This window comes from Melopsittacus undulatus, chromosome Z (assembly GCF_012275295.1).
Source record: "Melopsittacus undulatus isolate bMelUnd1 chromosome Z, bMelUnd1.mat.Z, whole genome shotgun sequence".
Lineage (NCBI taxonomy): Eukaryota > Metazoa > Chordata > Aves > Psittaciformes > Psittaculidae > Melopsittacus > Melopsittacus undulatus.
The window spans coordinates 54700442-54713484 of record NC_047557.1 but is presented as its reverse complement, the minus strand read 5'-3'; the positions used below and the strand labels follow the sequence as shown (position 1 = coordinate 54713484).

Below are 13043 nucleotides of genomic sequence, written 5' to 3'. Positions count from 1 at the left end.
GTCAGAGTTAAGCATGTGGTGCACTGCGTCATACCTTTGATGCAGGACACTGCCGGAGTCAAGCCGGGGCTTCTTCTAGATAATGACTGCAGAACAAGGGTTTGGTTGCTTACCTTTCATTCTGTCTCTTCTTTTCAGGTGCCAAGATTGTTTTGCTTTTAAACTTGTTTGAATAATCATTATTTTAAACCTTTTCTCACAGGAGTGTTTGCATTTGGACTTTTTGCCACTGACATATTTGTAAATGCTGGTCAGGTTGTGACTGGGAACTTGGCTCCCTACTTCCTGACTGTATGTAAACCCAACTACACTGGAAATGACTGTCGAGCCCATCATGAGTTCATAAACAATGGCAACATCTGCACTGGGGATGTCAGGGTGATTGAAAAGGCAAGGAGATCATTTCCATCCAAACAGGCTGCTTTGAGCATCTACTCAGCTTTATATGCCACGGTGAGTGTCAGTGATGATTTCTAGCTTGTGTAAGAGGTCTCTGTAGCTGCATATAGGTGGAGCCATTTTTCTTAAAATGGGATTTTGAAGGAAAAGAGGGTTGTTTTGAGGAGGGCTTTATTCTTTATCTGTAGGGGGAAATCTCTCTCTCTCTCTGCTTTACCAACCCTAATATGCACAAATCAAATGCTTGTTGCTTTTGAGGCACTGTATGATGTGGAGGCATGAGGTGAGGTCTTGAGTATGCATTCGGCCTCTTCTCCCTACCCTGTCTCATTAGCATTAAGATGAAGTTTATGCTTAAATGGCTCCTGAATCACTACCGTTTCTTTTGTTCACATGACACAGGTCGTTGAACATTAAAAATGTACACTGTGCCATTTCAATGGGAGGCTGAACTAGGCTGGATTTTGCTCCTCTTGTTTAGGACCTGAGTTCTCCGTGCACAGAAGGTTGTAATAAAAGTCAGTGACATAATTTTGCTGTTATCACAGATAAATGGACCCCGGTTGACATCTTAACAAGGTGATGTTGCTATACTGTCAGGAAGGAAATTGTCTGTCTGTAAGAGTATTGAGAAAGAGATCCACCACTTCTTTGTGTTCTCTGGCTGAAATTTCTGTAATGTCTGAAAATCGATCCAAGTAGCTTACTCACAAAGTAGAATGGTTTTGGCATTAAAATCCAAGGACTTAACCTGGTTCTGATTTTAAAATGGCTTATCTAAGCCTTTTTCCCTCAGCAGATTGACTCAAATGGGTGACAGAGTCTGTCTGTTGGTCATCAGGATTTGAGAAAATTCTTAAGCTTATTAATGACAGGGTATTTGCTGCATATTTTATCCTGATCTTCATACCAGGTATATAAAACACCACATTATTACTATAAAATCAAGAGGACACCCACTGCTCTTTCAGTGTGCATCTGTGTGCACTGAGTATTGTGTGAATAATGACAGACATAAATTAGCAACTACTTTGATCAGGACTTGTTGGGAAGTGTTTGGAAAGCCTGTAATATTTTGCACACATTACCTCCAAAAATAAGCAACTATGTGTGAAATTGAGTTCCCAATAAACTCAACATTATTGTAGAAGCTGTTTTCATCATTAAAACTCTTATATGGAAGATGCAGGATCAGGCTTTTTGCTGGCTCTGCCCTAGGCTTGTTACATTCTTTCATGGACTTTCCCTGTCCAACCTCCCATGTTGCATATGAAGGTAAGTCTTCCACAAAAGCAAATCCCCAGTGTTTCTGAGCCCCAGTGTTTCAAGACCAGCATGCACTCCTCTACATGTCAGAAGATACCAGGTGGAGCCAGGACATAGAGTTATTTCTGAGCTGCAAGGTCATAAAAGTCTGTCCCTAAGAAATTTCAGCCTGCAGTCCAATTTTAGCCCAGTTCTCTGCCCGAAACACTCCTCTAGCTCTAAAGGTGGTGTCACTTGTCTTTTCTCTGCCTGTCAGCTGGGAGTAACTTGAGCATTACACAAGAAATACAATGTTCAGATACAGCTCTGCTTAATAATTGTGTGGTGCACAATTTTTTTTGTGTCTTGATTCTAATATGCGTGATAATGTGGGCTGCTGAACAAAAGCTTTTGGTTAGTAATAGCTATATTTTGCATAAAGCTGGAGAGATGAGCCATGAAGCAAGAAATATAAAACAAGCTGGACATGAGGAGAAGGGAAAATGAAATCAGCACAGACTCTTTCATTGTATAAATGTCTGTTGAGATCTAGGAGTCTCCTCCCATCACTTCAGCTCTACTATCCTCTGCAGATGTCTATGTACTGATTTGTTCATTCATCTGCTACTGACAGTACTCACACTGTCATTGTTTTGGCTTTGTGTTTTGGGTTTTTTTTTTTTATTTTTTTTTTCCATAATCTGGGTTTTATATTAAGTAGGCTTTTTCTTGTCATCTGCCAAAACAGTTGAGGAGAACCCGAAGCATCACTTTTGTGATCTCTGCAGGCAGAGATAAATCTCCTTTGCCTGAAGCAGGTGAAAGAGAAAACAGGCGGCAAGCCCTGGTTTCCATACTTACACAAAAATTAGAATGTCATCTAATGGAGTATTATTAGTCTTCCAGAAGTATCGCAGGAAGAGATGGCAATCACTGCATATAATACCTGCCGCTGTATAGTTAGAAACACATACTTCTAAGTACCTTTCCCAAGAAAAAAAAATTAGGCTAGAAATACTCCTTAATTCATTAACACTTCTGGAAAGAACAAACAAAACCCACCACAAATAAAATAACAAGCAAGCAAACCAAAACAACCCCAACAACAAGACAGAAAACAGATGATGAAATCGTATGTTCCGTATGAGTGTCCCAGTCACATCATCTTAAGACAACAGTTACTTCATGCTCTTCTGAGAGAAGTCATGTGAGAGTCAACAAGGACATCTAACAGATGGCAGCGTTCACCCAAAACTAAAGTATTTCACCCACACAACTGGAGGATCTCTTATTGTAGAGGGAAGGTAAATATCTTTGCTGATACTCCCATTTTCCTCTGGAGTGAAAGCAAGAAGAATTGTATTACAATCACAAAAGGGTCTCTAGGATTGAAAGGTACAACCAATCACTTATTGACTGTTTAGTAGTTTTTAGGATTCTTCAGCTAACCCCTTGCCTAGCAGCATCCACAAGTAATGTTTTCCGTTGCATTCAGCTGGTAGACTCTGTCCCATCACACTGGATCATAACCTGGCATCTATCTTTTACACCTGGGAGCATTTCTTCTTGACTAGATTATATACCTGGGCATGAAACTTTGAATATTTGAGAAGTTCTGAATAGCAGAGAACACTACAGCAAATCCTTTCTGCAGCACAGGTCACTGTGACCCCATCAACAATTTTTTCCATTTTTGTGTTAACACCTACCAGACCAATGAAATTCAAGGCCTCTGCACTTCAAGCAGCTGCATTGACCATCTAGGAGACTGCATCATGTTCTACAATACACATCATTGTCAAATGTTCTGCTTTCCTACTGTAGAAATCTCTGTGGTAAAGGGAAAGATTAAAGTTTGTAAGGGACAGAATTTTTCAGTATTTGTATGAAACTGTGATCTTTCTAAGGAAAATAAACTATCACAAATCCCCCCACTTCCTGATGAAAGGACAAGACAGACTTCTTCCACCCTGCCTTTCTCATCATAGATGTAATATGCATTCTAAATATACGCATATGTTTGCATATAGCTAAATATGTATATGTATGTATATTTTAAACTTGCAAACAAAAAAGCCTTCTTGACTGCCTATGCTTTTGTCTGTCTGAAAAAAAATGGGAGAGGAATTACACACAAGATGAATGCTACTGTCACACATTGCACGTTGCACAATACACTGCTTGAGTTTATTAAGTGTGATCAGAGCACAGTAAAGAAGCTGAATAGATGATTTTTGTAGTTAAATAATTTATAGCTTTTTATTTTTTTATTTTTATATTCACTCCTTCCTTTTCCCACCCATCAAATAACTGGCTTTGACATTCAGAGTTTTGTAAACTTACCCTATGAATAGCATTGTGGAAAATTTTCAGAAACATCTGCTATATGTAAGAAATCAAATGTAAGTGACTTTCACTGAGATTTTATGCTCTTACACACAAAGCTTCGAAAACATGTTGTAAGTGAAAGGGTAAACACACTGTGGGTATCTTGAAAAGACTTTGTCTTTATGGACTGCAACAATAAAGATCAAACCACAGTGATGAGGAAGCCTGGCCAGAATGGAGATCTCCTAGTTATTTCAGTGTGTGATTTATGGGTGAATTGGAGCACATTCTGGGAAAACAGTTTGTCTTGTTTTAAACCCTCCCCATAAGGATTTAATAGATTTCCCTGCTAAAAGAAAAGCATAGGGTGAGAGGGTGGGTGGTAATTATTCAGACAGCAGCAATGCTATTTTTCCCGTTGTTCCCAAAGAACCTTAACCGAGTTTTGGCGACAGTGAGGGTGCAGCACAACCTACCAGCGAATACTGGGGCAAGATTGCCGCCTAGTGCACAGTTGATAGAGGTCATTTCAAGGCCTCTGGCATAGTTAGTATTAGGTTTGAAAAACAGCAAGGAGAAACCTCTCAGTTAGCTTAGTCGCATTCCCAGTGCTATTACACCAGAATATTCCAGTTCATAAATTGAATTCACCTTCAAATGTGTTCAGCAGCAGCAAACTTCACTTCCTCAGGCAGAGATCTGGCAAATGCAGCTGTTAGAAGTCTAGCACTGAAGTTTCTTGGTAGGTGAAACCGTTATTTTGCCTAGGTACATGTCTGGAGGCAGTCAGATATACCTTCCCCTGTGCCATTTCTCTGACTTGTCCCTTTCCCTTTCAAGAGGTGGTTGCTGCATTCCTTCTCTTCTGAAGCTGTGATATAGAATCATAGAATCATAGAATAGTTAGGATTGGAAAGGACCTCAGGATCATCTAGTTCCAACCCCCCTGCCATGGGCAGGGACACCTCACACTAAACCATATCACCCAAGGCTTCATCCAACCTGGTCTTGAAATATATAATGGGTTTAGGGTTAACATTTTTAACACCAGCCAGTGAAGGGAAGCTAGCTGTAGGGACATTTGATTAGCTTGGTCAGGGAGAAGGAAAAAGAAATAAGGAGAGGGAAGAATAATGCATTATTATTTGTTATGCATAATACAGCACAATAAAGGAATATATTAAGAGCAATTAACAAAGTGACCTTGAGAATGGTTGTAATTTTTTTTTCTCAATCCCAAAACTATGTGCCAGACCACAGTGACCTCTGTATACCTGGGACACAGAAGAAACAGAAGGGCATTAAAATACAGTCAAATAATTAGCCATGTTGCCAAATGGAGCACAAACTGTGCTGGTAGTTGCAATTGGAAGCACCAAGTCAAGCCTTTGCAGACTTCCTTCAGCACAGGCATGGGAAAATCAGAAGGCACTTTATCCCAGCCAAGCCACTGTAGTCTTGGCCAGAGATGTGTCAGCCAGCACTGAGTCCTTAGCCTCTGCAGAAGTAACAAAGGAGAACAGCTCTGGGGTCTCCACAGGCCCTCAGAGTCACACTTATTTCAGAGCCACCTGTGGCAAAATGCTCAGAAGTGCCCTTTCCCAGAAACTAAGTAATCCAAGAAAAAGATCAGGTCTGTGACCTGCAGACAGCACAATCAAACATACCAGTCACAGTGGTGCTGCAGATGAGATTAAAATAATAAGGATCTTCTGTAGAGTCTCTGGTCCAGAGTACAAAGGGAACCATATTTCAATTTCTGACATCTGAAAAAGGATCAAGGAAAAGTTTTCAGCTTTGAGAACATATTCTGAGAACCAAAAAAAAAAAAAAAATCTTTACAAATAAGATGCCATCTTTTGACATTAAACACTGGATGAAACACTTCCATGGTCTGTAATTTTTCCACTCCCCAGCAGAACAGATGTTTGTACTTCCACTGGATCAGATCTGTGCTTTGTGAATCTGGTTCACTTACCACCTGATTGATAATAAAAAGCAAATCAATATTTCAAATGTATCTTTCTGATTCTGTGTCATGTAGGGGCGGCAGTGTATCATCTGGAGACATTTCTGGCAAACATATTTGAGATACTGTCTTTCCTTATCAAAGCTTTGGGAATCATGCAGGCATCCATGCTTCCTTGTTGAAGAGGATTTTATTGATTTGTTTTGCCAATCAGACTTGGGTTTGCTTGACCTTTGCTATTTTGTGGCTCTGGAATTAACGACCAGCTGCTAATTGAGACCCACATGGTTTCATTCACTCTGTCAAAATGCATTTAAAATAAAATACAAACTGCCAAAAACGTGTGGTGCATTAAAAATTATTCAGGGCACAGTGAAACCTCATGCTTTGAGATTACATTTTCAGAATCATTGACATTTTGAAGAAAATTTCATGTTCTATGTTTCATTTAATCTTGAAGAGAAAATGTCTGGAATGGTTTCCCTTAATGTTCTCAATTTCTTAAACTTAACACCACTTAGAAAACTGGAGCAACAGATACACATGGATGCAAGGCACTCCATCATGTGCACATTATAGTTTTAGTAAGAGTATAAACCTGAATTCTTGGCTCCCTTTGCAAACACTAAGGCATGTACATTCAGGGTGCATGTTTGCTAGCATATGAGCAAGTAGTTGCACAAGTTAGGGAGTGAGTAAACCAAACCTGTAAATACCAGCTCAAAAAAAGTCCAGTATGTAAATCAAATCGATGGCATATTTGACATCATGAAACATCATTTAACAGTATCTGCTTTATTCTCTGAATTACCTTACTCTTTCAGTGTTTCCCAATGTTTTTTTTTAAATGAATCATGGGGTTTAACTCATCCTGGCTGATTTAAGATTTGTCTTGGTGAAAAAGAAGAATAATTTCTGGCAGAGCCCCTTTTAATTTTTGGTGTGTTCTTTTTTTTTGCAGATGTACATCACGAGCACAATTAAGACAAAGAGTAGCAGGCTAGCCAAACCTGTGCTGTGTCTGGGTACCCTCTGTGCTGCGTTCCTCACTGGGCTAAATCGAGTTTCTGAGTATCGAAATCACTGTTCGGATGTGATCGCAGGCTTCATCTTGGGGAGTGCTGTAGCTTTGTTTCTGGTAAACCCATCAGTCCTTCCACATTCCTTTTAAAATGCTTTTACTTTTTTTTAAAAAAAGTACCGTTCTCTTGTGGCCAGTTGCAGCTGATTAATCTGGTTGCGAAAAACTAATTCTAGCCTCATCTAGTTTAAAATACCAGAGAAAATCTTAGCAGGAAATCATGCTTATACTAATTAATAAAACTGGTATTTGTGCATTATATATATTTCAGGGATTTTTTTTTTTAATTACGTTTTTCCTTGACCTGTTCTGGAAAATGCTTTAAAGGTGGTGTAGGTCTCAGCTAATGTCAAAAGGGGGTTGTGCTTGAGACTTCTTCTCTGATACCCTGTATTGCAAAACCCTACTGCCTGCCTGGTATCTGGCAAAAATGTAGGACAGAGTGGGTGTCTAAGGGGCTCAATGCAGTGTTCCTGGTTCCTTTGTTTCAGATCTTATAAGAAGTGCAGTAGAAAGGAAGGTCAGAACAAACTCCCTGGGAGAATAAACTATTTCCCTTTGTGGCATTTGGAGTTGCAGTGAAGTTGTTCACCATCTCATATGATAACCAAATGCATTTTTAATAAAACTCTATCAAAGGCAAAGGCCTTCCCATAGAATCTAGGAACTGCATCTCTCTGGACTTCTAATGGTACTTGTTCCCCTGTTGGCTGTGTGGTTTTAGTGTTCTGGTTGGTGAGAGATCTCTTGCTGAGGGTTTACTCACACAGCAAACAATCAAGGTGATTTTCACTGTTACCAAGAAATGTGTGTGATTCCCTTTAATCAAAATATGCTTCAAAACTACCTACTGCTTAGCAGCAGACATTTTAACCCTGTAATCAGGAGGGATTAGGTTTCAAAGATTCCTTAAATCTAGATTTTCCTGACACTGATTTTTTTCTGTTTTCTATTTAAATAAAAATAAAATAAAAAAATACCCACCAAAGCCAAAAAACCCTTCACATTTATTCCCATGTCCCCTTTAAATAAAAGCGTATCTGCAACATCTGACCTGAATCTCTTTGGCTTTAATATAAATCATTTGTCTGATTCCCATTGAGAAAGACAATTTAAATCTAGCTCATACAATTTAAGAGGCAGTCACCCCATATATCTGGTCAGGGCAATCTTTGTGCTCCCAGCTCCTGTTTCTAGCAATGATAGTCTGCTTCCACCTACATTTTGGCACTGCAGACCTCCTGTTAGCCTGGAAATTTCACAAGCCCAAATACAGTGTGGTGGAAGGGGTCTCCCTGGAGCTTGGAGCAGATGGGTGCTGAGATTCCTGCTGCTGGTACCGAACTCACCCAGGCTGCAGCCTGCTCCCTGCTCAGGTCTAAAGAGCAGCAAAGAGGAAGAGCCAACAAGGAAGTGGCTGCTGGAATCGATCTGACAGCAGATGTGTCAGCTCCTGTTTGTCTTTTTTCCCAGTGTGTTCTGAAGCCCCAAACTGCTAGTGTGTGTTTGCTCTTATTAGCATTACCACGTGGGTGCAGTTAATCTGGTCATGCACAAGGAAAGGGCTTGTGGGATAAACACCACCAATTGTGCTGGAAGTATGCAGGAATGGTGCTCAATCGACTTGGCATCATCCACATGTAAGGTTGATTCAGCCATCCAGTGAGCTGTTTTCAGTGTTTTGAAATGACTTTAAGAGTCTGAAGGGAGTATTTGGCCAGTAGCATTCATCATACATGCAGTCCCTGTTCTGTGATGCAGACATGGGAGTCCCTGTTGTATAAGGCATAAAAAGGCTAAGGATGGCTATCACCTCTGATTAGAGGCCAGGTGAACTCATTACAAGGGTAGTTCACCATGCCCAACTGTGTCAGGAAACACACTGATGCCCAAGCACCTTCGACAGAAACACAGGTTAAGTTCTTCTCAAGAACAGTTGTGAGACCCCTGGTGGTAACTCCTGAGAGGTTTTCCTGTGAACAGATCATGCTAATCTCATTTCTTTTCCCTTTTTTTCACACAGGGGATATGTGTTGTCCATAACTTTAAAGGCACTCATGGAGCCCCTTCTAAACCGAAGCCCGACGACCCACGAGGAATGCCGCTAATGGCCTTTCCAAGAGTGGAAAGTCCTCTGGAGACATTGAGTGCACAGGTACTGTAAATCCTCTTACTCAGATCATCAACAAGCACCCCTCCTGTTATGGCAGAGTAAAAGCTAGCTGTATTCATAACTACACATCCCTAACACCAAGCCCATTGAGCAGAGTGAATTTGCATTGGGGAGAGTTTGTTTTAAGGCATTTATCCCTTAAACTACCAAATACTGTAGATCAGCTGCTCTTGGGGACATGCAAACCTAAACCGGTAGGATTTCACATGACAGCATGTGTTAACAATCTTCTTCTTAGAAGAATAGAAAGCTGAGAGAAAAGTAGAGATAAATCTGTCTAATTACACTTCAGCGTGCTTTTGGCATATCTTAAGGATTTATTCTCACATTCTTAATCCTGGGGATAAACTATGCTGTTCAGAAAAATATGACTAAGATTAGGTTTCTATTCTTATTACTGTTCAGTATCTTCTATAAGAAGAAATCATATACCCTTTTCTATCTCTAAGTCATCAGAAGAAAAGGTAATAGCATTCTTTCAAGTTTGCAAAAAAAAAATAGGCTAGTGAGAGCACCATTATTGATGGTGTTTATGTTAAAATTAGCTTCAAAAGGCTTGTGTTGGCGTAAACTGAATCATAGCTGACCCTTTCAAAACAGACAATCAAATGCCACCTATGAAAAACTTCTGGCAACAGGAGGACCTGTAGTTTGTCTGTTATCTGAAATACCCTGTTGTAATTTATTTGTTCTTTAAATTGTACTCCTCTTATTAGGTGGCCTGTCATTCCTGTGTACGTGGTGTGTGGCAAGATTAATAGTGATTTTTATTCAACCCTTTGACAAATAAACAGAAAGCAGAAATTTAAAAAAAAAAATAGACACTGTTTCTAATGCCTGTAAATATTTTGCTTAATTGAAAAGTCAGTTTTGATTAGGAAAACATTTGCTGGAAGACTTCCAGCTAAATCTGAAAAACTGTGTGTATTAACTGTTTTCTTGGTGGGCTTGCAGTCCAGAAACTAAGTACTACTTACATTATATTGCATATGACAAAAGGGATGAACAGGTGAATATACTCGTAGACTGTGAAAAAAAAAAATTGTCTAGCCAGGTATTTTTAAATTCTGGACTCTGAAGTGCAGGTAGGGACTAGGTCTTAGTTGTTGATGTCCACCATGACCAAGAGTCTTCTGTGATTTGGAGTATCTGTCTCTAAATGACCATACATCTACCATGCAGAGGTAGATTGATGAAAAAGTGATCCTACTCTGAACCTCTTACAAGCAAACCCTTGGGAGTGGCTGCTCATTACTGTTTCTTGAGATAAAGAATGTGCATTGTCCTTCTGTGTGCAGATTCTGCATTCATTGACAGTTGTTTTGCTTTGCACCCACAAAAAAAAATGCACTACACAGCATGATCCAAGGACTCAGTACTACCCCTGAAGTCCTGGATATTGGCTTCCAAGGTTAAATCATCAGTTTCCACCTAAAGAGGACTTCTGTGTTGCTGTATATCTGTGGCTGCATGTATGTTGACATAATGACCCCACCTCTGTATGTTTTTAAGCTCTGTATGTTCTCTAATACCAAACTGTGTAGAATCACGCATCACATGAAGCCAATCTGCAGTCTTCTAGGCTCTTCAGTGGCTAAGGACAGATGCACTATATTAGTTACATGTTAGTTACATGACTGTCTGAGGTGCTTGAACCCATACTGACGTGTTCATCTGGATAGAATGCAGTCCTGTTTGAAAGCCTCAACTATAAAAATCACACCTTGTTCTTGAAGCCTGTTAGCAAATGTTCATAGCCCAAAAGGAGGGCTTGAGTTCAGCCTTCCCCACCACAAGCTCAGGACAGAAGGCAGTCACATTTGCAGTGACCTCTTCATTTTGAAGCCCTAAATTAGCTGGACAACAGATTTTAATGAAGGTTCTTCTAATTCATTTTACACACCAGGATATGTAAATGCCAAAATGTATACAGTGTTCATGTGCTTGCTTTTTCCTCTTTGCAGAATCACTCTGCCTCTATGACTGAAGTAACCTGAGATGGAAGACTTGGCAACTGAAGCTATTTTTTATTACCCCCTCAGTACAGTACTCCAAGACACAGTTACTAACTGTCTAACTGCGATGACCAGTATTATGTTATGTCTAGTTAGAGGCTAATGTTTTGTACTTTTTTTGTATGAAGAAGTGATGTAGCTTGCCCTGATTTTTTGTCAGCTTTAATATTATTATGCCAGAATTTAAAAGGAAAAAGAAGAAAACCCCCTTTTCTTGTTTAAAGTGTGCACTAAGGAACTACATCTATTGAATTGTTGATGTTGTTATGTGATATTTGTACACAATTTTTTTCTTTTTAATTTTTGAATTTATACATCGGTGGGGGGAGGGGATCACTTTTACCTTTTCTTACCATAAGAAGTGTTTCTACCAGTGGGTCAGATTTGAGTAAGCTCAGCATAGATCTGAAGTAGTTGCATATATTTAATTCAGAATAGTGGTGATTGGGAATCTAACCCAAATGATACTATTAAAACATAATAAACACCTAACCTCGATTCAGTGAGCTACTTAAGTATTCCTTAGCATAGGACTTCAGCTAGCCATCCCGTTTCCAGGCTGTTTGGCAGACTTGAAGTACGTCCTTAAGCATCTTACTGAATCAAAGCCTGATTGTTCTGGTGTGGGTGATTGTGCTAGTTATTGAAGAATGATTAAAACAATGGACTCAGTTTGCAAAGATACAGACTGGACGTGAAAATTTATAGTAGTAGCTGATAGCATGTGAGCTGACTATATCACCTCCCTAGATCTCTGTTCCACCCTGAGGCCCAGCTAAAGCTCCCAGTGAAACCTGGCTTCAGGAATTGATTATGGGGATATACAGCCACCGCTGTGGAGCTGAGGCTGCGCTTTAAGTGTTCCATAACTTCATCATAAATTTATGGACTAACTAGTAACACTGGTATAAAAGAAACTGACACCACTTCTTCAGTGGAGTGGCATTCAGACTGGCAGAATCAAGAAGGCAGTTCTGCCCCAACAGTGTAGTTTTCACTGAGGGGCTTTGGCAAGAAGAAAAAAAAAAAAAAAGAAGACCAAAAACAAAGCCAAAAAATGACACAGATTTTAGTAGCAGTCTGCATTTCTGTGAATTCTGCTATACAGACTTTATATCTAAACTGCCATTTTACAATTTAACAACTTTGTTTAAGGAATAAAAAGACAATTAAATATGGGTGGGGGATGGGAGAAGAACAAAAAAGAGCCCCTTTATAATAGTTAAAACTGGGGGCAAGGCTTCATTACATGACTTTTCACTGTTCCTAGGATTTTCCTGCATCTCATTCTTCTAGCATGGTGATAACTGCTGTGTGTCTCCTTTAAAAAATGAAGCCTTTGTCTGTACTTCTACTGGAATGTTTACCTCACATTTCCATGTTGGTTTTTCTTGGCTTTTTTTGTATATTTTTTCCAAAACAGATGCAAAGAAAAAGTATCAAAAAACTAAAATATGTAGCCTGGTCTGTCATTTGGGATATCTGTGTCTGGTCTCGCAGTGTTTGTTCCAGGTCGATTTTCTTCTGACACTACTGATGTCCACTTCAGTCTTCAAACTTGGGCCATGCAGGCTTTTTGTGACCATGAGGAGGCATCAGTAGTGTTCTGGGTCCCACAATTTGATCCAAATTCCACAGGGAAGTTTCTGCTGAATAAATTTGGTTGTGGAACTAGTCCTTGTTCTGTTGTGTTAGGAGAATAATGACACACTATAGGAAAGCCTTTAGCGTGAATGAGCATCCAGTCAGTATGCCATGTCAGCAGCACGTAAGTCTACTCACACCACAAAGGGTTAGCAGTGGGTTGAATTCTAAGATGAATAAGTTACATTC

At 39.7% G+C, this 13043-nt stretch overlaps 1 protein-coding gene across 1 annotated transcript in view; it reads left to right on the top strand.

Moving 5' to 3' along the window:
* PLPPR1 (phospholipid phosphatase related 1) overlaps positions 1-11405 on the top strand; it is a 133682-nt gene extending 122277 nt beyond the window's left edge. Inside the window, exons 5-8 of the mRNA XM_034072806.1 lie at positions 203-453; positions 6903-7079; positions 9046-9177; positions 11160-11405. Of these exons, the coding sequence (XP_033928697.1) occupies positions 203-453; positions 6903-7079; positions 9046-9177; positions 11160-11192 (593 nt within the window). The 3' untranslated portion in view covers positions 11193-11405. The remainder of the gene's footprint in view (positions 1-202; positions 454-6902; positions 7080-9045; positions 9178-11159) is intronic.
* Positions 11406-13043: the final 1638 nt, after the last annotated feature.